Source organism: Pungitius pungitius, chromosome 1 (genome assembly GCF_949316345.1).
Source record: "Pungitius pungitius chromosome 1, fPunPun2.1, whole genome shotgun sequence".
NCBI lineage: Eukaryota > Metazoa > Chordata > Actinopteri > Perciformes > Gasterosteidae > Pungitius > Pungitius pungitius.
Window position 1 is genome coordinate 22,767,883 of NC_084900.1, and position 27,725 is coordinate 22,795,607.

At 45.5% G+C, this 27,725-nt stretch overlaps 2 protein-coding genes across 14 annotated transcripts; both read left to right on the forward strand.

The window, feature by feature from the left end:
* Positions 1–673: 673 nt before the first annotated feature.
* On the forward strand, positions 674–8,439 carry vwa1 (von Willebrand factor A domain containing 1). Its single transcript, XM_037481012.2, has 6 exons — positions 674–1,061; positions 3,326–3,883; positions 4,790–5,113; positions 5,554–5,829; positions 6,126–6,401; positions 7,485–8,439. Exons 1-6 carry the CDS (start codon positions 977–979, stop codon positions 7,508–7,510), a joined length of 1,545 nt encoding a protein of 514 aa, XP_037336909.2. The 5' UTR covers positions 674–976; the 3' UTR covers positions 7,511–8,439.
* Positions 8,440–8,662: 223 nt separating this feature from the next.
* On the forward strand, positions 8,663–27,634 carry LOC119223622 (ral GTPase-activating protein subunit beta-like). 13 transcript variants are annotated; one of them, XM_037480974.2, is made up of 32 exons: positions 8,663–8,881; positions 9,966–10,186; positions 11,910–12,112; positions 12,322–12,488; positions 12,586–12,772; positions 14,086–14,217; positions 14,371–14,549; positions 14,836–14,904; positions 15,382–15,533; positions 16,039–16,294; positions 16,878–16,913; positions 17,697–17,898; positions 17,984–18,151; positions 18,313–18,427; positions 18,587–18,734; positions 18,852–18,916; positions 19,035–19,179; positions 20,302–20,432; positions 20,573–20,755; positions 20,892–21,040; positions 21,325–21,512; positions 21,614–21,717; positions 21,830–21,985; positions 22,560–22,769; positions 23,019–23,177; positions 23,343–23,511; positions 23,928–24,050; positions 24,158–24,294; positions 24,405–24,513; positions 24,653–24,731; positions 25,338–25,486; positions 25,737–27,634. In XM_037480974.2, the coding sequence occupies exons 2-32, from the start codon at positions 10,010–10,012 to the stop codon at positions 25,928–25,930; spliced, it is 4,641 nt and encodes a 1,546-aa protein (XP_037336871.2). In that variant the 5' UTR covers positions 8,663–8,881; positions 9,966–10,009; the 3' UTR covers positions 25,931–27,634. The 13 variants fall into 13 exon arrangements, with proteins under 13 accessions (XP_037336871.2, XP_062419209.1, XP_037336874.2 ...); XM_062563225.1 differs by having other exon boundaries at positions 21,833–21,985; XM_037480977.2 differs by having other exon boundaries at positions 20,311–20,432; positions 21,833–21,985.
* Positions 27,635–27,725: the final 91 nt, after the last annotated feature.

Below are 27,725 nucleotides of genomic sequence, written 5' to 3' on the forward strand. Positions count from 1 at the left end.
GTCAAAGCAGCCTGAACTTCAAAATAAAGGCAACTTTTTGACAGCAGTTTCACTGTAGGTCTCAACTGGGTTTACTAAATGATATTACCTAATTTGAGGTATGTCTAAATGGGGTATATCTGTTTTATACCTTAGGCTTTATTGCCTTTTTCCATGTACATATTGTAGTTAATTCTTCATATTAATCTGTGTTACTTTGCACATTAAAGGTTGCCTTTGGAGGGTTTATTCCTATCCCCACTGACCACTATGAAGCAATGTTTTTTTGTGTCCAAGCAGGTGAGGATTTGAATAGCCAAATCAATACATTATTCTGCCCATGGTTTCACATAGTTCCACTAATCTACAGGTGGGAGGCACAGACCAGAAAGTACAATGCCAGCAGAAGCCAGGAACAAAAAGGTTGTTTACAAAAAAACATTGAAAGTGAAAATGAATGATCAGCTCTGCTGTTTTACTGAGAAGGAAATGCATTCCACACTTTTGTTATTTACGCAACACATACAAAAATGTCCCTAAATGCTTAATTTCCTGCCAATGTAAATGCTGTTGTTTGACCAAAATGGCATGTTTATAATCACAAATACGCTGCGTTTGTGTTTAAGAAATAGCAGCATAAAAGCGCACTAAAGCCTTATTTTGTAGGTTTTTACCCGGAATTGCGTGTACTTCTCGCGCGCTTTGATACCCGAGCGCGCTCCAGACACAGCGCCACACTGGGAGCGTCCAGACGCAGCGCGCACCGGCCGGAGGTTCCCACTTTGCTTGCTCGCGTCACCAAACGGCTCCACCATGGTCGCCGAGGCGGAACGAGAAGAGGCGACATAAAGACAAGAAACCAGCGCCGTTATGCTCCTGAGTGAGTAGTCATCGCATTGCGAATGCGCGCCTCCGCGCTGTAGTCGATCCACGGTTGACTCGAGAGACCGTTTGTGTCGCAACTTGCGTCGCGGGGAACTAATTCACGACTGTTGTGATGGAGAGCCACACGCTGGCGACGTGGGTGCTGCTGTGCGCGCTCCTGCGGCCGTCTGGCACACAGGACACCGCACCTGAAGGAGGTAAGCACCCCCATTGATCCACTGGCTGTATATGTCGTCTATCCCGATAAATAAATAGACACACATTATGTAAATGTAAATATGCTTTTGAATATATCTATTTATATACATTTAGACATACTTTTTTATATATAATATCAAATATAAATATGTGGACACATTTTCTATTTTTATTTATTTATTTATTTTATCCATTTCATTTACAGATATTTGTATATAATAACATGTGATTGAAAGCATAACATTACATTTCTTTGAGAATCTGATTCTGCTCCAGGACGTGGAGGGACTGTCTGGAGCTCCGGGTGGATACGGGTGGGGTTAATATTACACCAGCTTGTCCTCAGCTTGATGGCACCACTCCAAATATTAAATTGTCAGTTGATGAAATCCTACAGCCTGAGGCAGAGTTTACTTTTTAGCAACCCAAATTCCCTGATTATTATCTACTGACGACATATCTTGACTTGACAGTAGTGGATTCTAAGTCAACGGCATAGCAGTCCTTAGAGCAAGTGAGAAATAGATACACATTAATCACTACATTAATCATTAAAGGAGAAATCCCCTGAGAAAGGAAACCGGAACACAGGAATTACTGATCTGCCGTTTGAAATGTCTTTGTCTTTGTTGTAGGCCATTCAGATGTGATACTATCTATGTTTTTATGGCCTCTTTTCAAGATTCTCTGTTTTTTTTCTTCTTCTGCCTTGTTGAGCCGAGACACTCCTCAGTGAATTGTTCACAGTTTCCCGATCAGTGACGACACACACGGCTTAAAAACACCCATAAAAACTCAGGTCTCGAGAAGCTAAACTTGGCGTTGGCGACACCGCCGGGTCTGTCTGCGAGACCGGATCTCTGTGGCCGCCTTAGCATAGTAGTCTGGTGAGCGAGTGGTCGCTTTGGTTATTTCCATTAATAGGGACCCAATGACACTCAACCCCCATAGCTCACAGTAATTAGGCTTTTTATAAGTGCTAGCTTAGCTTTTATAATACCTACCATCCTCGCGGCACGCTGCCTTAAAAGAAGTATGTTGCCCAATGGGATTGTGAGACATTTAGAGAAAATAAAAGATCAGTAATTGCATCAGACTGTTTTTTTGTTGTCCTCGTAGTCATGCTGCAATCCTGCACATCCAGCGATCAAAATCCATGTTGTTTGTGCTGGGTGATGTCGTGTGCTGCGGGAGCTGTCGACTTTCAAGTCCTCTGAAACTTTGAAGAGGCGATCTGCAGACGCAATACCGGCTTTTTTAGATAAAGACATACCTGCACACAGGTGGAGGGAGGTAGGTGTAGTTTGGCCAGGGCTCCAAAGTCCAAAACAGCAGAGTCAGAGCTAAGGAATTCTTTAGGCTTGTGGAAAGAAAAGCACTAAGCTTGCACATCTGTGTGTGTGTGTGTGTGTGTGTGTGTGTGTGTGTGTGTGTGTGTGTGTGCGTGTGCAGGCGCTGCTCTATCATCACCTCATGTGTTAGACATTCAAATATCCAAAGTTGGCAAGGTGTCTGAGTCAATACCATAAGTGCAGTCTTATTAAATCCCGGTGACCTCGGGGCAAACCACCTTCTGTCCTCGTGCTTCTAACATGGGGCGTTTCTCTGTGGACGGATGCACAATATGCCACTTGGTCTTTAGACGCTGCCTGCATCCGTCCGCTTCCGTGTCTCTTCTTCTCTCTCGGCTCTTTATAGGGCCATCCAACATTCCTCCTCGTCTCTCACATAGAACTCGCAGTGCAGCCACTCCCCCCCCCCCGCATCAGCTTCACTCCGCTCCTTTTAATGCCTTTTATTTCCCCATATCCCACCTCTCCTTTCTCCGCTCCCTCTCAAGTTAAAGCACAACAGCTACTGCTCACCTCCCTCCTGTTTTCCACTCTCGGCATGCCCATTCCATTTTGCTTTTGGTTATGAAATATGGAAAATTGTGGGGGGAAAAAGAAAGTAATCCACTCCCTGGCTCGGGGCTTGAAAGCTCTTTTGTATATCACACTGCCAGATCTTCTGCTTGTTTGGATTGATTCTTATCTCTGCTGTCACTACTCACTTGTTGACTCAATAATCTCCTACAAAATGTGTTGGTCCATAAAGCAGAAAGGAGAAAGGGAGATTCCAAATGGGTTTGTTTGTGTCAGGGGGAAGAGGGGACCTGTAGAAAAAGTTGTGGGAGTGAAAAGGGACTGTGGAGGGGATGCCGCCGGCTCTCGCATTCATTGTGAAATAGCTGCATTAAATTAGTCTTTTTTTTCCTCCACAGTGCTGAACTGCTGCGAGGGAGACGTCCTCTTCTTGCTGGACTCCTCGGGGAGTGTGTCGTCCTACGAGCACTCGCGCATGATCACCTTCCTGTCGGAGCTCCTCCTCCCCTTCTCGCTGGGAGAGGACCAGGTCAAGGTGGGACTTCTGCAGGTGGGCACCAAGCCACGCCTGGAGTTTGGCTTCGACACCCACAGCTCCCAGAGCGGCCTCCAGGGGGCCCTGAAGAACGTCAAGGCTGTGAGAGGGGACACCAACACCGTGGAGGCTCTGAGAATGGCCAAGGAGTTGGCCCTGACGCCCGGGGCGGCAGGCGGGGCCCGGGAGGGGCTCCCGAGGGTGCTGGTGTGGTTGACGGATGGGGTGAAGCCGGGCGATGTGATGGGGCCGATGGCCAGGCTGCGAGAGGAGGGCGTGGCGGTGCTGGTGGTCTCCACCGGCCACGGAAACTATCAGGTGTTGAAGCAAGTGGTAACTCCGCCGGTGGAGAGCAACCTGTACTTTGTGGACATCGATGACATGAGTATCATCACGAAGGACCTGCGGGACGCCATCATCGGTGAGTAGGGGATGTCTGGAGCTAAAGGGATGGAGTCTGAAGTGTGCCACCACAAAGATTATTAGTGTTTAATAACGGCCATTTCAATGAACGATTTTAGGTTTGATTTGTAGGTGTGACTTTGTATAGGAAAAAGACGGAAGGAGATGGAATAAAGTCGTTGACATGTCATGATGCAATCCTCAAAAGATTTACTGGAAAATGTTGTGACTTTTGAAGCTTTGATTCGTCTTAATAAACGGAGGAATTGGCTTTTTGTGATGTCGGCCTACAAAAACACGAGACCCTGTTCACCGCTCCAAGCTCAATTCATTACAAAGTCAACCACTCATTCACAGCTAAAAAATATTGCTGTGCTTCTCCCTGATTCCACAAATGCTCCTGAAGGCCGTGAGAATAAATAGTGAGTGTCCGTGTGCCTGTGAAAGAGATACTGTAATGAGAGAGGACGATCTATTAATGGATTAATGATTGCCCTCACTGCATCCACCAACACTCTGCCAGAGAGGACACATCCATGTGTGTATGTATGTGTATGTATATATATGTATCTTATAAATAGCGATAGTTCACTAGGGACTCCTCATCAAAGACTACATTGCAGCTCTAAGACATGATGCACAGTGTGAAAAGGGGCTTGTGCTTCACAAGGAGAAATGCACCAGCCCTTCTGGGCCTGATCGTGGATACCAATGCCTCCGAGGCACTTGTTACCTTGTCACGAACCTAACTGGGTTGGCCATTTCAAGTTGTCTTATGGAATTCCAATTAATCCAGAAACCAAAGTCTGGCCCCCTGAAGCCCATTTTCAGCCCCGCCTTGTTGCGTTCTCTCGTCACCGCTCCCTTTCTTTGTGCAGAGTTCCGAGCAGACTTCATTCATCTCTTTTCTTTCCTCCTCCTACAGAGATCATTCGAGCCGAGCGCATCACCGTCCGCGACGTCGCTACCGACTCTGCCACGCTCCAGTGGCGGCCCGTCCTCTCCGGTTTGACGGGCTACTACGATATCCGCTACAGCCCGGTGCCGACGGGCGGAACGGGCGTAGGAGGGAGCGGGACCAGTCCGGGCACTGGTGGTTTTGATTACCAGAAGCTAAGCCAGCCTGCAGATTCCAGCAGTGCCAGGCTAACGGGCCTGAAGCCTGACACCACGTACAGCGCCACGCTGACCCCGGAGTCCAACGATCAGGCGTTTAACACACTCTCGATCACCTTCAAAACCAAACCAGGTTGGGTTACATCCCGTGTTCCCCTTGTGCCACATCCCAGAAACGTTGCTCAATCTTTGATTGGGTGGAAATATTTGCTGGTTCAGAGCTTCGTTATTTTCAATTGAATGTCTCACATACCATGAAAATAATTTTTAGATTTGGCAGTTTAAATCTCAATTTAAACCAGGAAGTTAATCATTTTGTACTCCCAAGACTATTTTTTAGAGTATTGCTTTTCAGCTGGTGTTGACGGATAAAGTGGAATTAATTCATTTTAAGTGTGCCATCTCCATCTTCTTGTTTGAATTATTGTGTGTATTTATGATTCTATCCAAGTTACTATCAAATCATCCATCAAAGTTTAATTAGATATGTCAATCATATCAATCAAGCTAAATGAAATGACCCTGGGAACGTTATTCTCCTTTTCTTACGCTGACTCCATGTTTCTCCACCAGATGTGCTGAGCCCCTCCGTGGTGACCGTCTCTGAGTCGGGGCAAACCAGCATCCGGGTGAGTTGGGGTCCCTCTCAGCCGGAGAGGGTCACGAGTTACCACGTGGAGTACTCCGCCTTGCCCAGGGGAAAGCTTCACTCTGTCACCGTGGGCGGGACTCAGGACTCCATGCTCCTCAGGGACCTCCAACCTGACACCACGTACCTGGTGACAGTCAGTGCCCGCCACGCCTCGGGCACTGAGAAGGCCATGTCCGTCAAAGTGTGCACTCAGGAAGGTGAGTCGCCTGAAGACAATGCAGTCGAACTCTTCAAAGAATCCATATAGTGCAAGCTTGCTAACTCCCGCGCAGCCTAGCCCCTTCAGTGTCTTGAATTTCAGATAATTACTAGCAGGTTCCATTCATGCAGCTAGAGGAGCTGGAGCCAATGAAATGTATCACATGTTCCTCCCACACAAGTTCAATGAATGCATCGCTGTTTTCCTTTAGCTTCCTTTTTTTTGTGTCCTCTTCTCTAAAATAATTTTTCGTCATGCAAATGTGCTAACGGGCAGTGTGGTCTCTATTTACAGTGACTCCGGCCCTGGCGGACCTCCAGCTGACCACGATGGGCAGCGACGAGGTGCAGGTGGAATGGAGGAGCGGTGCGGGCGCTCTGAGGGGCTACTGGCTCACCTGGGAGGGACAGCAGAGCTCAGTCCGAGGCCCGGGCTCCGCCGTCTATTTGCCTCCCGACTCTTTGTCGACACGCCTCACTCGCCTCCCCCCAGCAGCCAGAGTGTGCGTGTCGCCCATTTACCGGACAGCGCGAGGAGAGGGGCTGTGTTGCACGGCACAGTTCCATTCAAGTGAGTGGCGACAGGCTGTGCGGCTTCTTTCACACACGTAAACGGGATTTTTAGAGTTGGTTGGTTACATGTTTGTAGGATTCAATGGGAAAATGACCAATTAGCTTTCTTTGAGAAGGTTAAACAATGACTCCGCAGCTCCAACCAGATGCCATTAGCCTGGCTTTGCATAGAAACTGGAAAAACAGCTTACTCTTTGCCAATGAACACTTAACTCCATCTTAAACCACATATTTGTGGACCGATTGAACTTTTTTGTTTGCTCTTGGGGAAATAAATAGCTGCTTTAAATATTTAACCCAACAAAACTCCTTTTGGAATGCATTTTTCAATTACTAATGAGAACATTGATACCGCTCTTACATTGTTGCCCAGCAACCTGCAGAGGGTACAAGTTAATGGAATCTTTAAAGAAATTTTATTCATTTTATAGTAACGATAAAGATATAACAGTGCTATCATTCTTCTCATCCATCATTGATTGCCCCATTAATCATAAGGCTTTAAAAAGTATTAAAAGACATAAAACATGTACGCACAGGCAAAGGGGGCGTCGCCCCGAAGGGGAAACCATTTATTTGAAGTTAAATCGTAAATGGACTGTATTTGTATAGCTTTTTTTTAGTCTTTCGACCACTCAAAGCAATCATCATTCACCCATTCATATATTGAGAGGAGCTACTATGCACAGTGCCCCCTGCCCATCAGTAACTAGAATTCAGATGCTGTAGTACAGAAGCAATTTTGGGGTTAAGTGTCTTGCCCAAAGACACATGGACACGTGGGTTAGCCGGGCCTGGGATCGAACCGCCAATCTTCTAAATTGGAGGACGACCGTGCTCCCTAATCACCCAGGTGGATAAATGACAGTAAACATTTTATTTTATCTATCCTATTAAAAAACGATATATTATTCTTAATTGCAATGAGCATCACAAATTACTGAATGAAGGAATGAGCTCCAGATTAGTTCTATTTAACTGAGTGACGATGATTCATAACGCTTTGACTTTTGCCGAAAGGTTTCAATGTATGAGTTCCCAGGTCTCAAACCCTCCCACCCTCCTCTCTTTTGCCCTTTAGATGCATTATCATACGGCTACAAATGATAGCACCTCCTTCAGCTGCAAGTGCTCCCCACCAAACATGGAGGCACGATGAAGGCAAGAAGAATGCTGACTTTTCTTCCACAATTCTTTTCCGTTGCCTCGCCCCCGTGTGGATGTCGTCCAGGAGAACTGTGTGGTTTGGCTCACTGAGCCCTCATGTGGAAGCCAGAGACACTTGAGAGTGGTCCTGGACTGCTACAATGTCCAACACAGGGGACTATTTGTCTTTCCATTTCCATTTCATTCTCGTCTCATCTGGTTTACACCTGTAGTGATGTATAATGTTGCAGATTAGAATTGCAAGCGTGACACAGCGGGGCATGCTGGGAATGTTGGATATATTTCGTGGCTTATTGTGCAGGGAAGCTTTGCACCATATGCGGGCCTCATGCCCAAATTGGCATTCTTCTTCTCGAAATCCTGCTAACACACAGAGAAGCTCTGATTTACATTTATAATAAATACTTATGAGTTGTACTTAAATGACTTTGCTTTCAGAACTTGCTTGATACTAATGTGTCCAGCAAGGGCAAGTTAACGCAAAGTCCCTAATACCAGGGTCTTCAGGATTGCTTTGAAGAGAGCCTTCACATGTCCCGTCACTGAGGAGACGGAAATGTTAGGAGTCAGAAACAAACGCACTTAAATTGAGGATTATTTCTGTCAGGGGACATGGATCCATTATTCATATTTATTCATCAAGAATCATGTAAGTATAATAACTAATAGCGCATAGTATATACAGACATTCTGTTTATATTAAAGACTGTTACCTTTGTTTTAAGCAAGTCTGTGCTTCCCCCTGCTGAAAGGATCGTAGCAGATATTTTACTGATATGCTCTGAGCAAATGTAATGTTTAATGATGGTTGACCACTATTAAAATGTAACATATATAATAGAAAAATGTAATAAAGTCCTTTAATAATGTTGTTTGTACGAAGTGTACTTTTATCAAATATATTATCATTAATATAAGTACATGTTTGTGGATAGAAATCAACTTGAAAAGACATTACTGAGTTTTTGAGTCCCTTAGCAAGAATAATTGTATAACAGTCGCTTATTTGAGGAGAAATATTATCTTTACCGAAGTAGACCCAGATGGACGCAAAGAAGGATTACGGGTGTATGGGGAGGTTTCGGAGTGCCGGGAGCACCTTGAAGGCAGCATCGGGTCTGCTGCATTAGCTGTACCATCTCAGCAGAGGGCAACAATCCACGCATCCTGTTTCCCGTTAGCTCATCAAGCTGCAATATTCAATCCATGACATTCGAAGATGGACGCTGTTATGGACTAGACCAGGATACACAGAAAGCCCAAACTGCGAGTTTCAGAGGTCTGTTATGACAACATTCCCAGTTCGTACAGGTAAACGAAAAAAAAACATGTTACTTCGCTGGCAAGCAAACGTTAGCGCAAAGTTAGGTAGCTAGCTAAATGACAGCTAGCTCAGCTAACGATAGTGTCAACGAACGGGCTAGCGAGTATTAGCCAAACTAGCTAAACGTATGTCCAAATATCGTTAGCGTACTGTCAGATCTCCAAACGGCACGTACGTGCATAGAAGCGCCGTGTTTATCCAAACGGTGAGTCTGTGGTCTGATCTAGAAGGACATACAAGGCACACATAAGCCAGCCAGCAGGTAACGTCAGCTAATGTCTCCTGCAAGGGGAGGAAGATGTTTTGATGTCAATGCTAACTGACGTTAGCAAGCTAATCGTTTTCTGAACCGTTTCCTGGTTGTGCTTCCTCGGGTTGTTATCAATGAGGAAAGCAGTTTTAGGACACAAATGGAGCTTGACTACGTCTAAGCTTACAGTGCACACAATGCAGCTGGTACATCATGTTGTATAATGTCAGCCTTAATACTTTTTAATATCTCCTAAAGGAGAGAACGTGACGTTAGCCGGAGCAATAGCTTAAAACACGGTCTTCCGGATGGTTCCTGCTTCATGTCAAACTAACGTCATAGCCGACGTTTGGCACATTAACTTAAGTATACGTGTATTCGGGCCATTTAGACGTTTTTGTTCATTCATATCGCGACAAATGATCATTTAGTAAAATGATTGTATTACGCAAACGTTACGTATTGTTACGCAGTAACTAACGTTACGTTTCAATCCTGCAGTTTCCCTCTAACGTTACCAAAATACGCTTTAGCTGAGTAACGTAGAAGTTATTCAGTTAACGTTCACTACATTGAAGTTATACTGATTAATGAAACTCGGATAACTTAAAGTTGAATCCAGGCGATTATCCAATAGAAGACTGCACTGAATGGGCGTATTTCGCTACGTCAGCAGTGTTACACATTGACAGCTTTGGAGAAGTATTCTCTTAATGAGGATGCAGCTGTATCGGTGTGAGAGGAGTAGTAGTTTTAGCCTAACTGTCGCCTTCTCGGTTTATTCAGCTCCGAGAGGACTTAAAAGATTTCTGTGTCCGCAGGTGGAGGCAGGAGGTGTGAGTAGAGGGCAGCAGACATCCGCAGCATGTATTCCGAGTGGCGCTCGCTGCAGTTGGTGGTGCAGAGTGACCAGGGCCACCTCAGCGTTCTGCACACCTATCCCACGAGCGTGGGCACGGAGGTGGCCAATGCAGTGGTCAAGCCTTTGGGCACAGCGGTGAGCCCCGTCGCCACAGAGAACATCCTCAAGACGGACAAGGAGGTGAGAAACACACGTTGCTCCTTCTCTCTCTCTCTCTCTCCCTCACTGCCATCAACTTGTTTCTGTAGGTCGTGCATCTCGACAGGGTGCACGAACACTTCGGGGCAAACACCCATGCTGTGTAGGATATATCACAAGGTTGCACGCACAGGGGATCAGGCTTTATTTATTCGCGTCCGTTCAACAAGCTTGTAATCCCTAATAGTTTCCAAAACTTGAAACACAACAGCAACTTCCCTCCTCACTGCACTTTATAGTCCATGTTAATGAAAATGAGCACAGTTTGTGTTGCTTTATTTGTTTTTATTTCTTTTTAATGTTGTGCGTAGATTTTGTAAATGGCTAGTGTCATATCTTAAAACCTCTGAGGGACACCTCTATCTATATATATATATATATATATATACCGTAAATCCTCAAATAAAGACCGGGATTCAATTAGTGGCCGGGCTTCAGATAGTAGCCGGGGGCGCAGTCGATACGGACAAATAAAGGCCGGGCCCCAAATACAGGCCGGGGGTAAAACATTTTTTTTTTAAATGTAAAAGTCAAGAATATACTGCTGGAGGTAACATGAGAGCCCCTGCCCGCCACCTGCTCGTGAACTGGGTAGTCGCTGCCTGGGAGAAGCTGGACAAGGACATGATCCGAAAGTCCGTCAAAGTTTGTGGACTGACACTGAAAGATGACGGGAGTGGAGATGATCTCATCCATTGCTTCAAAGCGGGACAGCGATGTGCCGCTGGTAGGGATGCGCTGGCGCAGCTCCGGCAGCGGGGGGAGGAGAACCGCATGCAAGTAGCCCAGGATGAGGAGAACGACGAGGAGGACACTGCAAATAAAGCGCTATACGCGATAAACTTAAGACTGACACTATGGTTTATTACTGATTAATTTCTAAATGGTTAGTCTCCAGAAAGTTGATTAGCGATAGGTCTACCGGTTTCATTCTACCGGTAAATGTTTGCAGGATGTGCTGCACGCATATGCAATGAATGCTATTAGCCTACTGTAATTATGCCCATTATTTTATTTAAATAATACAATTCTATAACAGAAAATACCGGTAAGTAAGAAATAAAGGCCTGCCCCAAATACAAGCCGGTGCGCTGTGCAGCCTATGTAAATAAAAGCCCCGGCCACTATTTGAGGATTTACGGTATATATATACTGATACAACTGAATTAGTATGTTTTAATTAGTATGTTTCAATATAGGACTGTATCATAAAGACTGAGTTTCATAAAGAATAATAATGAACTGTTCCTACTGTTTTTTTTTTTAACTACTGCATCGCCTGCTATACAACGTGTGAGAAAGTAAATCGCACAGCGCGAAGTGAGCCAGACTTCACCGTTGTCTTTGATGCATTTACATCAGTGTTCAAATGATACATTGACTGGACAATGATGCTCTGGTTGGTCAGGAATTATTTCTCTTTTGAATAGCTGGTCTGTTTTTGATTTAGCAAGAATAACACAATAATAACATAACATTAGAGACACGGCAGGTGTTTATAATCATCTTACTCTAAACCTTTGAGCATCTGTCATATGAGACAGTAAATCTGATGTGCTCAACTCAACCGTAGTATGGGAATACAAAGGAATATGAAACTGCTGAAATGCATTTTGGGAGCTGTCGTCTTCCTTATCTGTCATTAACCAATGACTTAACACTTATTGAAATTCATGCAAATGAATGAAAACGTTTTGGTTCCTAGGTAAAATGGACGATGGAGGTGCTGTGCTACGGCCTCACCCTCCCCCTGGAGGGGGACACCGTCAAGCTGTGTGTGGACGTGTACACAGACTGGATGATGGCCCTGGTGTCGCCCAGGGATTCCATGCCTCAGCCTGTGGTCAAGGAGCCCAATATGTACGTCCAGACCATCCTCAAACATCTCTACAACGTCTTTGTACCGAGGTACGTCAGTACAGTCCCTTTCCTCCATTAACTGCGGTTCTGAAATTTAAATGAACACTCCCACAAACACAAAAATAACTTTTGTTAATGCCTGCAGCTGTAGTCACCCTGTGTACACGGGATCCCTGACAACTGTGTTCTTTACTCTTTCCCTCTCCCTGATTTCCCCTTCAACCATCTCTTTTCAAACGCTCTGTCTCCCCCTCCAGGCCTGAACAACACAGTCTGAACCACATCAGGCTTTGCCAGCAGGTTCTCACGGCGGTCCAGAAACTGGCACGAGAGTCCGTTTCCATGGTGAGGGAAACGTGGGAGGTGCTGTTGCTGTTCCTGCTTCGCATCAACGACACATTACTGGCCCCTCCCACCATCGGAGGTACGACATGCCACTGCACGACACAGCCCCTCCCACTGCATTTGGTTAGCTATTAAGAATGCTCACTAAAATTCAATAATCCCCTCTTATCTTTCAGTCGGGGTGGCTGAGAAATTAGCAGAGAAGTTGGTGGCTGTGCTGTTTGAGGTTTGGCTGCTAGCGTGCGCCCGCTGCTTTCCCACGCCACCTTATTGGAAGACGTCAAGGGAGATGCTGGCCAACTGGAGACACCACCCTCCTGTCGTAGAGCAGTGGAGCAGAGTGGCCTGCGCACTGACCTCCAGGTGAGAAAGGCATCAACTCCGCTTCTTCTTGGATTTAGTGCTAGCAAAGTTGAGGGGTTGATTTGAGCTAAAGAGAGGCAAAACATAAGTATTGCCTCTGATGTAGGAAATATATGAGTGGTTGCAGTAGTGCAGAGATGGGGACTCGAGTTTGAGACTCGGACTCGAGTGCGACTCGAGTCGCACACACGGTGACTTCAGACTCGTCCTCGAAAGACTTCAGACTCGACTCGGACTCGAGCTTTGGGACTCGTGAACAATGTTTAATTTTAGGAAACATCTGATGAGCTCGCTATACCCCCTCCCTCCGTTACCTGCCTACGTAACACGTACATTGACATATATTGCTGGCTGCGCACGCGCGGCCACACACGAGAAAGATGTCGAATGGACCGGCCGCTGCTGTGCCATTCGTCGTGAGCTTTGGTTACAAAACCTTTCAACAAGACGGCAACAAAAGAACCGCGCAATGTAAAACATGCGCGGTTACAATAAAAGATTCTGGCTCAACCACATCAAATTTGATCAGGCATCTGAAAACCCACCTGATAGGTGAGTAAACATGTTTAGCTAAGCAAGCATTGACCATCTACCGCAGGGGTGTCAAACTCATTTCAGGTTCGGGCCAGATACTGCCGACTCGGACCGAACGCGGGCCACTGACGATCGGCGCGAACGGCTGACGGATGGGGTGGCGTCGCTGACGGGGGTGGGGGGGGCGCTGGCGGTCCGACCGACGGTTTGCTGACGTCGGGACGTATGCACTCCAGTGGCGGAGCGTTTACTCTGCGATCTCCTTAAACTGTCTCTGCTCTGCTCACTGAAGCAAAACAATACGTGGACAATAAATATCAGAGCCAAGAGCAGCGAGTGTAGTCAACTACTGCTGCCAACACATCCCGTCAGACCAGGATTATTTATTATATCCGTTAATCAACTTTTCTCCTCTTGTTACCCTGGTAACCGCTGTCATTACAGACGGTTGCGTTGATTCTTACTGTGAAAATCTACGTACTTCCGGTTTAGCGGTTACGCTTCGTATTTTCATTTTATGGGAAAAACCACAAAAAAAATTAAGTAAAAAGTAAAGGAGGAGTAAAAAGTTGTTGGTATGGTTTTTACAGTAAAAGGGACGATGATAAGATATGGGGACTCGAGTGCGACTCGAATCGCACACACGGTGACTTGAGACTCGTCCTCGGAAGACATCAGACTCGACTCTGACTCGAGCTTTGGGACTCGTGAGCATCTCTGCAGTAGTGATTCTCTACTGAGTGTAATCTTTGCATTCCCTGCCTCCTCTTTCAATTCAGGCTGCTGCACTTCACCCACGGACCATCCTTTCCACCTTTTAAAGTTCCCGAGGAGGACGCCGGCCTGATCCCTCCCGCGATGGACCACGACTGTGTGGCACAGACGTGGTACCGCTTTCTCCACATGCTCAGGTGTTTTGGCCATAATTTGTCTTGGTTCTAACCTGAAAAATGGCTGTTTGGCTGCTCACCCAATCCCACAAACTCAAATGTACCCAGAAGTATCTTTTTCTCCTCCTAAGCTATTTTGTTTATTGGTCAATTCCCTAATTTCGGTGTCTCTAGCAACCCGGTGGACCTGAGCAACCCTGCGATAGTGAGCACCACTCCAAAATTCCAGGAACAGTTTCTCAACTCCAGCGGCTTGCCTCACGAAGTGGTGCTGCATCCGTGTTTGAAACAGCTGCCCCAGATTTTCTTCAGAGCCATGAGGGGCATCAGCTGCTTAGTGGATGCCTTCTTAGGTAAGAATGAACAAGAGCAGCTCGGTCACAGGTCATTGAACATTCCCTGTTTACTGTAAAAATGCACATTTTGGCCAAATCACTGCAAACCGTAAACATGTGTTTTAGGGTTTAACATGTTGTTGCGACCCTTGCAAAGGTGATGTTACTCTGACAAAAATCAAAGTAGAAATCCTGTTAATTTTAGAAATTTAACCTCAGGATGAAACATGTCACTCAATAATTTCATTTTTGAAAGAGTTGGATAGAAACATGTGGGTGTGATCCTTTTCTCTTTACACTGTAGGTGTCTCTGTTGAAAAGAGAGACGTACGGGAGAGGGTGTTCTCTTTTTGTCCAGTGCTGCTCTATCATGGTACAGAAATCCGCAGACACACCGTATAACGCAATGTTCGTTTTATGGAGTGCCCTATTCATTGGTGGTGATGATACCGCCAACCGGGCTCCTAAAATGATACAGCACCAGAGATTCAGATTAACCCACCAGATCAATAAGGAGGGCTCTCTAGTGGGAGCACAAACTCAATCAACACGGACGGATGTCAATTACTGCTGATTTGTATCTAACCATTGTCTTGCATGTAGACGAATGAATTCTGTTTATAATCACGTCAACGACTCTGAAGCTACCTCGTTTTCATTTCTCTCTCATAACCTCAGAAATGGGAAAAAATGCTTCATGATTTCATTTAACCATAATAAGGAAAAGTTGAAGGATGGCGGTTTTCTTTTTTTTCTTTTTTATTATTGTTTGCTAATCAGGAATCTATTTAGTCGGTCGTTGTGAAGGGAAAGTTCAGTTAAGAGCTCATTTTTTCCTTCCTGTCAACAGGTATATCACGCCCCAGAGCGGACAGTGCTCCGCCCACCCCAGTCAACAGAATGAGCATGTCTCCGCCCCCCTCCATCGCCAACACCACGCCCCCTCACAGCCGCAAGCAACGGCACACGGTGGTCAACAAAACCACGAGCAAGAGCTCAACTGTGAGTTAAAGGGTGACATTGAGTAAAAATAAATCTCCACCTGAACTCAAAAATGAAGGGATGAGATTTTGGTTGTCACATTCTCGTGAAGGATGAAGTTATTTGCAATAACTCAAGAGTTCATATGCTAATTATTTCTAATAGGATAGACTGTTAAAGGACGCAGCGCCGACATTGCCCACAGTTTGATTGGCAGTGACCACCATATGAGCGCGGTGTAAAGCGTTACATAGTATATAGCGCACACACACAGTGTGCTGCGGTAACGGCTATGTAGAGAAAGAACAGAAGCTTGAATGCAATGAGTGACTTCATTCTCTGCGCAGGTAGAAAGAAGCGTGTACATATTTACACAGCGGCATGATTGCGGTGTGTTGCTTAATTTTTCAATGGTTGAACCATTTCTGAAAGTGATGAAATCTTCTTATCCAACCTTCCTGCTCGTCATCTGTTAGTTGCGTCATGTTGTCAGCAGCTTAATCCGATATCCCTCCCCACCCTGCAGGGCAGCGGTAATCAACCAACCAAAGCATCCCAGCAGCAGCAGCAGCAGCAACAGCAGCAGCAACAGCAGCAGACGTCCTCCTCTCCCACTCTGCTGTCCAGTCCCAATCAGAGCAGCTGGGAGACTCGGCCCCTGCCGGCCCCAGCGCGGCCAAAGGTCAACAGCATCCTCAATCTTTTCGGCCAGTGGCTTTTTGACGCCGCGCTGGTCCACTGTAAGCTCCACAGCGGCCTCAGCCGAGACCCCAGCATGACCGGTAAGACAAGAGGCGGTGGTTTAAGCCCTTCCATTAATGCATGGTCAGGTGGGCATTTCGTTGGCGTTTTACCAGTATGTCGTTTTTGTGGAGTTACCTGTTTTTTGGTGTCTGTTGTTGTTTTATTACTGTATGTCTTTGGGATATCCTTTTCCTTTTTTTTCTTCTTTTTTTTCCCCCACCATCTTCTCTAAGACGTCTTTGTGCTTTTTGAGGGGGTCGGTTAGAGTGCTTGGTTAGAAGTGAACTGGTGTGAGATTTCCATCTGATTCTAATTCATTTACACCAAAGAACTAATGGCTAGAACCACATAACTAGACTATACACTACAATCATATGCTCCGGACGTCATATGGCCATGTTACTCACATAAATACACAAACAGTTCCATTTCTTTTCCTCTTTTTGGTGTAGTGTCCTGCATGTGTCTACTGTTATTCATGTTAGAGTTGTAACGAGTCAAACGTCATGTATGAGGAAAAAGAAAAAGAAAAGAACACAATTCATGCCTTATATGAATTGATCCCAAAATATTGGCTCTGCTTTGATTTTGTGTCTCTCCACTATTTCTGTTATCTTGCAGCCTCTTTTATCCAAATTCTCCTTTCTTACAAATCTTGTAAGTAGGAATGGCAGCTTGTTTTCCCTCACTTGATTTGCGTTTCTTGACAAATCTTACCCCGCTTTTTTTAGTTGAGTTTCCTCATGATCATCGCCATCGTTTTTTGTTCCCATTGCCTGTCTTACATAAAAGTCCACCAGCGTTCTCTCAGGTGATGGAATGGGTTTCAACAAACAGACCACTTTTCTCGACCATAACGTTGCCCATTTGTGACGACACCACCATGTGTTATAAGTTATCATTTTATTTTCCTTTGTGTCACACTAATCCCTATAATTTTGTTTTAGACCCCTCAATTTCAGCATTAATGTTTGGTTACTTATGGTTTCCTTTTGTATTGTTGGTTTACTTAAGTTTTGTTTGTATTGGTTTGGTACCTCAATGCATGAAGATGATGTTCTGTACCTCCAGTGACTGTCATAGAAGACAGGGAGCTGACACAGGGATTTTGCTTTGTGGTCATTTTGTTACCAGCACAACTCCTATTGTGCCACTAATGGATGGGACTTTGAAGGCAAACTCTTTGTGTCAGAGTTCCCTTTTAGAATGCTTTTTTTATTATGTCAGTATGTGTTTAGATTCATTTAGTCTTAGTGATTAAGTGTCTGCTAAATGTTGCTTTTTTTCCTGTCTAATTTCAACTATATATCCTTGTTTTTGTGGTATGCGTATAGCAGCTAAATGTCTTTGTTTGCCTGTTTCTCATACCTGCATGTATACTGGTGACCATTGTACGAGTGAGGGTCCCTTTCATTCGCTGTGTCTTTGGCCTCTTTACAGCGATCGCCACCCAAGTAGGCCACGACCTGAGGAGGAAGGGTTCCCAAATGTCCACCGACTCCATGGTGTCCAACCCCATGTTCGACGCTAACGAGTTCCCCGAGAGCTACGAGGCGGGACGAGCCGAGGCCTGCGGAACTCTCTGCCGCATCTTCTGTAGCAAAAAAACTGGAGAGGAAATCCTGCCCGTTTACCTGTCCAGGTAAGTCTTTTACATTTTTTTTTTTTTTTTTTAAATCATGTCAAAGTCTGGTCCGTTTGAGTATTTCCTCTTTCTCCTTCTGCAGGTTCTACATGATCCTGATTCAGGGTCTCCAGATCTCAGATTTTATCTGTAGACCAGTTCTGGCTTCCATCATTCTCAACTCCTCCTCTCTCTTCTGCACTGACCTGAAGGGCATCAATGTGGTGGTCCCCTACTTCATAGCTGCGCTGGAGACTATAGTGCCGGACAGGTTAGACTGGTTTAGGATTGTTTTCCCGTGCAATTAGCCTCTTTTGTTTACCGTGGATAATATTTTCAGACCATCAGATTTGAGTGACATTACTTCAGAGATTTTGATAATATATCTGCTTATGTTCCTTGAAGCCCATGAATTTGTTTGACCCTTATCAGGGAGCTGTCCAAGTTCAAGATGTATGTAAATCCCACCGACCTGAGGCGAGCCTCCATCAACATCCTGCTTGCCATTCTGCCATTGCCGCACCATTTTGGCAACATCAAATCAGAGGTTTTTATTTATTTGAAATCTTATTTGAAAAAGTGCACTTTTAGGATTTCCAGTGTAATTTCTTTTTGTAACCTCAGCTATTTCCTTATGTAAAAAGCCTTTTCCGCACCGTAAAGCAGCCTGAAGTTTAAAAAAAAAGAAAACCTGTCTGTTCTCTAGGTTCTGTTGGAAGGAAAGTTCAATGAGGAGGATGGGTGGCCTCATGACCAGCCCGTGTCCTTCCTGTCCCTGAGACTACGTCTCGTCAATGTCCTTATAGGAGCACTTCAGACGGAGACGGACCCCACCAACACACAGCTCATTCTGGGTATCTACTGGCATATTTATTTGGCCTGCACACTGCAGTTTGTTTAGGCAGTATTGTAAAAATTGTAGAAAATGATTCTATGTATTGTATAATTATTGTATCTTCTTCCCCTCTCAGGTGCAATGCTAAATATCGTTCAAGACTCTGCGCTGCTGGAGTCCATAGGTGCTCAGACCGAAACGGTAAAACTCTGGTTACTTCTGTGATCCTACTTATGAGCGACTAACACGCCACAGGGACAGAAGCAGCGTGACGCACTGGACTTCAAGGTTGCTGTGTTTCTCTTTCTGCGTTGTGTAGGGGAGCATCGACGGGAGCCACGCGACCGCGAGGAGCCAGAGTCACAGCCGCACCAACAGCGGCATTAGTTTCTCCAGCGGGGGCAGCATGGAGGCCACCAGCCCGGACTCCGAGCGCCCCGCCCAGGCCCTGCTTCGAGACTACGGTAAAGGCGCACGGCTGCTCCACCTAAACTAACACCCTGGGGTTGGCCCAATTAACACAGATCCCCATTAAAAATGGCTTCATGTGATCGGTGCCTACTTGCTGAGCAATGCGCAGTCACTTGAATGATGAATTAACACATTTGTTCTTCATAGCTCACGTGGTTAAAGTGGTATGCAGAATTAAGAAGCGTTGGGTAAAATGTCTTTGTAGGTGATGCCAACGTCATTTGCTGTGATGCTGTGCTGCTGATTGCCCCCCCTCTCCTTTCCCGCCTCCCTTTCCCGATTGCTTCATCAAAAGCATTAAGAAAGATTTTGTCTTTTCCTTGGAAGGGCTGAGCGATGTTTGGCTAAATGAATGTGTTGGGCATTGCAGAAGCCTTAACAGAATACATGAACGGTTCCTGTTATATATCCTCAGCTTCTTAAGATAGTAGAAACCAGAAACGGATATTCAGCTTTAAAGAAAATGACTTTCAGTCGGACAAAATGGATAAAAATGAAGGTTAACAGACGTGAGGGTTGTTGGACAAAATGAAAATGAACCAGGCAGATAAGAATTCCCAGCTTTTACCTAAGGCTCTGTCACTTCCACTAGTTGATACCTTTTAAATAAAAATCAAACTATTTATTCAAATTTACAATGTTGTTCAATACAAGTAATTGAAGTTTTATTTCCAGCCTGAGAGAAGGAATGTTGCTATGCAGAGCTCACTGCAGCTGGCAGCGGCTCACATGGGGGCTGCAATGTAATCATCTCGGGGAACTCCTCACTGTCAACGTGCATCCATTTAAAGAAGAACATACCAACGTTACTGTTAAAGTATTTGCTGCACTTCATTCCGATCGGCCTAGTTATTAATATATTGTAACAGTTTGCTGACCGCATCGTGCGTGTCAGTCAGAACGCGTTCGCTCAGCCCTTCACCCTCAGCAGTGTGTCCACTGGCTATAATTTAGTCTACATTGTGTGCTCTATTGAATTCAAACTGTTATTTCAATGCATGCCTTTTAAATATCTAATGTCTACTGTTTACCTTGACATGTTTGCTGCTTGGCCTGAATCCTGCTTTGCTCCACTCTCTGCGGTGTTTGGTATTTCGGGGTGTTATATGGTCTAGCTCTTCCAGATACGGCGGCAGGCCTGCTGGTGCGCAGCATCCACCTTGTCACTCAGAGACTCAACTCCCAGTGGCGGCAAGACATGAGCATTTCCCTGGCTGCCCTGGAGCTGCTGGCTGGGCTTGCCAAGGTAAATGTACAAGAAATACGGTGGTGCTGTCAGGTGGATCAAGTCAAATTCTAAAATAGAAAGTTGATCCCAAGGAAGAGCAGAGGCCAAGGAAACTGATCTTATTTTTTTAATCTGTAACTTTTATGTCTGTATTGAAGGTGAAGGTGGGAGTGGACTCTGCCGACCGCAAACGTGCCGTCAGCTCAATATGTGGCTACATCGTGTACCAGTGTAGCCGCCCCGCTCCCCTCCAGTCTCGAGACCTCCACTCCATGATTGTCGCTGCCTTCCAGTTTCTGTGTGTGTGGCTCACAGAGCACCCTGACATGCTGGACGAAAAGGTACATTTAAAAGTCCAAAAAAGAATGCGTAAAAATAAAACTTCTAGCAAATGCATCTATAAAACTTGACACCTCTTGACTTTTGTATGTGGGAAGAAGGAAACGCATTCCTGCTCTGAGGTTTGTTTGCGTTCAGGATTGCTTGGTGGAGGTTCTGGAGATCGTGGAGCTGGGGATCTCTGGCAGCAAGTCCCGACAGGAACTGGAGGTTCGTCATAAAGGGGAGAAGGAGCACAACCCAGCTTCCATGAGGGTGAAGGATGCCGCCGAGGCGACTCTGTCCTGGTGAGATTCTTATACATCATACCTGCAACCTGCAATTTTGGCCGTTTTCAGATCAAAATGCGTCATCCACGTGAATCGTTTCAACTTTTCATCCTTTCACTCCAAATTGAAGTTACCGCTGATACTGGATTATTATTACTGTACGTGTTTTCTTCATCAGATCTGAACAATCAAAAGGCCGTAGTTATAAGAGCTTTAAGGTTCATCACGACTCGGATCCAGCCAAAACATGGTTAGCCGCATTGTGAAGACCAAATGACTTAATTGGCTTTGGTGTTTGCCAGTATCATGCAGGTGCTGGGTGCCTTCCCTTCCCCGAGCGGAACCGCCTCCACCTGCAGCCTACTGAACGAAGACACCCTGATTCGCTACGCCCGACTCGGCGCCACAGGAGCCAGCAACTTCCGCTACTTCGTCCTGGACAACTCGGTGATCCTCGCCATGCTGGAGCAGCCTCTCGGCAACGAGCAGAGTCAGTAGCTCCTCCTCCGCCCTTTGGCGTCACACAACTTCATTGAATTTACGAGCAGGGGCTCTATCGCTTCTCATGTTAACCTGTGTTTCTCCACAAAGACCCCAGTCCATCAGTGACGGTTCTGATCCGAGGGACGGCTGGCAGACATGCCTGGACCATGCAGCTCTTCCACCAACCCAGAGGAGCTCGGGCCAATCAGAGAGTAAGTTCACACCCGTGGTCGCCAACAATGCTAAGCATGTGAACATCCTCCACATCCGTTGTGCTGATGACACAACTGTGCTCCCCGTCCGCGTCGTTGTCTCCGTCCACAGCAGGTGTTTGTTCCTGAGGGCCGTCCGACACCCAACAACGGCGTGGGCATCAAGTACAACGTCAAGCAGAGGCCCTTCCCTGAAGAGGTCGATAAGATACCGCTTGTCAAAGCTGATGTCAGTATTCCTGACTTGGACGACATTGTGAGCAAAGAGGTGAGATTCACTTGTGATCTCGTTTTCACTAATCATGGCATACTTTGTACTTTGGGCGGGCGGGCAGCCTGCAGTACCTTCATCACTCATACCTTTATCATACAAACTTAGGTGGGTTGTATGGGCTGGCAGGATGATTCCAAAGCTACAAATACACCGATAAGTAGTATCCCACACGTAAGTTCCATTTGGGTGTCTCCTGGCATTAAAGGGTCAAATCATCTGAATTGGTAAAATGTGTGTGAGGATCATGGGTGGTGGGGGATTTCTAACTTCAGTACAATACCCCTTGCAATAATGTATAGCTGAAAGATGACCACAGAGTTGAATCTGCATCTCTCTGACATTGTTGAGAGAGTTAACATACCAATGGTTGCTCTGTGATGTTGTACTCGAGTGGATGGCCCAGGTTTAGCAGATAAAAAGGTCCTCGGGAGGTGACACCTCAGCATTTGGATGTGGGACTTTGTGGAATCATGCTGAATTTTTGCAACGCAGTCTCGCTCATCAGCCGCGGCCTCTTTGAATGGTCTTAAATATGACCCCATCTTCCTTCCCCTTCTCTTCTTTTCAGCTGGAAGTTCAGCATGACAAGCTTCGTATTCTGATGACCAAGCAGACTGAGTATGAGAACACCTTGGAGCGACACAGCGAGGAAATCTGGAAGTGCAAGCCTTACCCCGACCCACGGACGGACTGCAAACCTCCTTCACCCTCGCGGCAGTTCCAGACGGCCCGCCTCTTCCTCTCCCACTTTGGCTTTCTGTCTCTGGAGGCGCTCAAGGTTTGTAAACATAATTTGTGCAATCGTGGCGGATGAGGAATTCTCGCGATTGAAGCTGCAGAAGAACATTTTACTTAACTTTAATTGACTTTTACATTGTGGTTCTATTCAAACCCCTAAGGAAGTTAGGATATTCATTTATTGCATCTTGTAATGACACTGTAATGTATAACGTTTTTTCATCTTATGCACGTTCATATGATTTTTTATGTGCTGCATTTAAAATGTATATTTATTTGTTATTGATAGGAGCCCAACAACAGTCGTCTACCTCCTCATCTGATTGCCCTGGAGTCATCGCTGCCAGGGTTTTCCGATGACGTCAGTTACCTGGACTTGCTTCCCTGCCGTCCATTCGACACCGTCTTTATTTTCTATGTGAGGGCCGGACAGAAAAGCAGCCCTGAGGTAAAGGGGATTCACAGCAGATTCTTTATAAAGTGGCGGTATGCTGGATTACGTTCCCCTTATTTTAAAATTAAAAATGGAATGAAATGGCTTGAATCTAGCATGCAGATACAGATGTTGGACCTCAACAAGTATAAATAAGAAGGAGTGTGTCGCTGCATTCAGATCCTGAGGAATGTGGAGTCATCCTCCAGTGTCCAGCCCCACTTTTTGGAGTTTGTCTTGTCCTTGGGCTGGCCTGTGGACGTGGGACGCCACCCAGGGTGGACAGGACACCTGGACACCAGTTGGTCCCTCAACTCCTACTCCGACAGCAACGAAATAAACCAAACAGGCGAGTTCAAAATGCCACTACTTTGCTGACAACATGGCATCTGTTATTTATGTGCATGTCGGATATGTGCTGAAATGGTGTGAATGTTGCAGCCAAAGCTTTTCTAGCAGTGTCATCCAGAACAATATAACATGATGAAATCTGCGAGCACACTCATGGAAACGTGGGAATAGTATTAGTAAATGGCTGAAAGAACAGAATGTATGATACTCATAAAAAATATTGGTTCTTTATTATCATAAACTTACAGACTTGGAAAAAACTGGATGATTAACAGGATCTAAGCTATGTAGAGCTTCGCTTTATGGTGACAATGGTGGGATGAAATTGTTAGTGGCAGGATTTTTTCTATTTACTTTAATATACTTTGTTTCTTTGTCTTGAATATGTTATTTCTATTTTTTTTCCCCCTGTAGAGGACACAGCCACTCCTGAGGACACCGGAGGCTCCGTGTTCAACGGGGAGAAGAAGGTTTTGTACTACGCCGATGCCCTGACGGAGATCGCCTTCGTCGTTCCATCTTTAACTGAGAGCTCGGGTCAGTATTCACCGCGTTGAGTACTCATCGATAGCTAGTGAATACGATGGAAACCCATGGCAGGATTTTGGGGCTGACCGAGTTGTTTGCTCCTCGTCGCTTCCCAGAGGAGTCCTCGGTGCACAGCGACTCCACAGTGGAGGCAGACACCAACGTGGACGTTGTGCCGGCTCCACACAAACAACCCAATCTCACCCTGGAGCTGTTCCCCAACCATTCTGAAAACCTGGAGTCGGCCAAAAAGGTACGGCTGGGCTCGCGCCGCTGCATCGGTAGCGTATGCCGACAGCACAGATTAGGATTTCTAATGCTTTCTTTTGATTCACCTCACCGTGGGTTGTGCTATATGTGCAGATGAGTCCGTTGGTGAAGACCAAGAAGTCATCGACTGGTAAATCTTTCCCACCGCTGGGTCCTGAGACAAAGGTGTTTGTGGTCTGGGTGGAGCGCTTTGATGACATTGGTACGCACACATTCTCCTCTCCTTGTCTACCATTACTCCACACACAATATAGTTTAGTAAAACTCTGTAGCATTTAGAGACTGTTTCTAAAAACCAGTGAATTGATGTACATGAATGTTCCTGTTTTTGTTGTTTTTAGAGAACTTCCCCTTGTCTGATCTTTTGGCGGAAACCAGCACAGGCTTAGAAGCCAGCATGAGCAACAGCACTTCCTGCAGGTATTTGTTAACACCCTAAGCGCCACCAGTACAGAGAACATGCGGTTCGTCAAATGGTTTTGGTCAGGTGCAAAAATAAAAAAAAGAAACACTGCAAAACATCACGTGCGCTCACATGCCGAATGACAGACACACAATTGGGAAGTAAAACATGCAGCGTGTGCAAAAGGCAGGCGGGGAAAAGGAAGTGGGGCAGAGCTGTGATCATGGTCACAAACAGCTTTGCTGTAAGGACTATAGATAGGTTGTGATCAAACCGATTTAAATAGCTAATGTTTAACAGAAACAGCAACCCTTGTTGTCCCGAGGTGTGTGATCCGATCTGATAACGCGCCACAGCTTTATTTGATAAGTGAGACGTGTTTCGAGCAGCCGGGGAATCCTCGCCTTGCATTTGTGAAGACTGGTACATTAGGTTTTTCCATTTTCCTGTCTAGAGCATGCATAGAAGCAAGATGTGTAGTTGCATTTACACTTGAGATGAGGGAAGTTTGCAGTCTGATCAACACACACCTCTACATTTACACGTTTGGCTTTTATTGGGTTTTCTATTTGTCCAAAGGGATTCTACGAATTCTGTGTTTTTCTGCATCATTCCTGCTGCAGGTCAGGCTTACTAGAGAAGGACGTTCCTCTGATCTTCATCCAGCCCCTGAAGACGGGGCTCTTTAGGATCCGGCTGCATGGAGCCATGGGTAAATTTGGCATGGTGATTCCCCTGGTGGACGGCATGGTGGTCAGCCGCAGAGCGCTAGGTAACTGCTCCTATGGCTCTCTCTTTCTTCATCCCTCCCTAGCGTAAGCTCCTGTTCTTCAGAAAGAACAGATGCAACATGTCTGAATGTACAATGTAGTTTTCCTCAGGATCCGTTGTGTGAGAAATCATTCCTTTCTAGTCAAATGTTAGAATGTATTTTGCCTTCTTTCTTTGGTACTGTGGCTCATAAGTTGTGATTCATCCACATTACTGTGTACTTCCCTCCTGACCCCTTTGTCCTCCTGCAGGGTTTCTGGTGCGCCAAACGGTCATCAACGTGTGCCGGCGGAAGCGCCTGGAAAGTGACTTGTACAACCCGCCTCACGTGCGGCGGAAGCAGAAAATAACGGAAATCGTCCAGCGTTACCGCAACAAGCAGCTGGAGCCCGAGTTTTACACCTCGCTCTTCCACGAGGTGGGGGAGGGAAAGCCTCACCTCTAACCCTTCCCCCCGCCCTGTCCTAACACTGGCTAACGCAAGCGCACACACACACACACACACACACACACACACTCACTTGTCTTATACTCATACACCATTTACAACTGTGCGTGTTTACATATACACCCTCCCCCCATACACACACAGAATCTTTATATTTATACTGTACTGTTTTGTTATTTAAATGAATACATATATCAACACTGTCTGCCTTTTGACTGAGAGCAAAGTGTCAAACACCCTGCGGCGCTGGAGTGAGCTGCATCTCTGCGTCGCGGCTGAAGTGGCGGCGGCGGTCTCTCCGTTCAAGGTTCACGCGTTGAGGCGAAAGACTTCCTGCTCGCCATTAACTGCAATACGATAGCTACACTGTTGGCCTTTCTGGAATTGTAAAGAGCGTGTCCTTTTTTTAAACCTGCGATGCGTCAATTTCATGACGGTTTGATAGTACAGAGGTCCCGGATCTGTTTTTGTTTTAATCTAACATATTTCAGGGGTTTGGGTTTTTGCCAAGGAGATAAACACCAAAGTGTTGCTAAAACAAAGGAAAGAAGAAAGGTTTGTGATAAATGTATCCCAAAAATATACATACATACACACGCAGCAACAACTGAAAGTGTTAACCTCTGATCTAAGAAGAGCACCTTTCCTCCACCGTTAAAAGTCTTCCTCCTTGTGCTAAACACACATTCTGTCATCACAGCGGCAGACTGGGCACGCAGGCTTTGCCCTTTCTATATTGTTTGTGATTTATTGGACTCCTACATTTTATTACTGTGAGGGGGCATTTTTGACACCTGAAAGTCATCCCAGCTTGCGCGCGTCATAGGAGTCATAGTGACCCTTAAAAAAAAAGAAAAAAAAGAACTCCCACACAGCATTGAAAGGCCAGGAAACGTTCGCTAGATGTGATCTTAAAAAAAGGTTCACCTCGGAATTTACTGATCACAGAGCTCATAGTTTGCACATGACGTTTGCAGGGCTGATATCAAATGACCACGAGAGACATTTAAGGTCTAAAACAGAATAATTAACTTGTGAGAAATAATCGTTGGCCACACTACACACTTTTTTTTCATAGTTTCTCTCACTTTTGTTTACTCACTGTACTTCTGGTTTGGATTGGAGCCTGTTACAATGTGAATTTATTTATCACAGCGACAAAAACAGGGCAAACACTTTTTGGGTTGCTTTGTTATTTTGGAGAAGTCTTAATGCACTGAGCACGTTTCATGTTTATTTTCAATTCCTGTTTACCCTACATTTCTTTTTTTAAGACTGGCGCATTTTTGAAAGCAACCCCCTGCCGAAGGAAGAGTTTTTTTATGAATGAAGGAAAAGGCGCCCTTGAATTTTTTTTTTTTTAACCTTTCATGTCTAATAGTGCAAATTACTTTTTATGACAGTGCTTTCTGCACGTGCCTTTTCTTTGGAAGAAAAAAGTACATTGAATATAACTACATACAATCGGTCATACATTGTATACTATGTTACTCCTCTGATGTTTGATCATATTTAAAGATTGTACAGAAGTGGAGGATGATATGTAAATATATGATAGTGTAAGGCATTTACAAGCTGTCTGTTGCATTCCTCATCTGAGACGGCGAGAAAAAGGTGTGTATGTATGCAATTATGTGTGGGAGCCTCACAATGGGAATTGAATGTAACATGCATCAATTAAAACTATTATTGACATTTTAAGTTTCGCCTGTTCCTGATGTTCGACCTTTTCTTCACAGGATGGATCTCAATTACTTTTCTTGCAGCGGCAGCTCCCATTTGAATAAACACT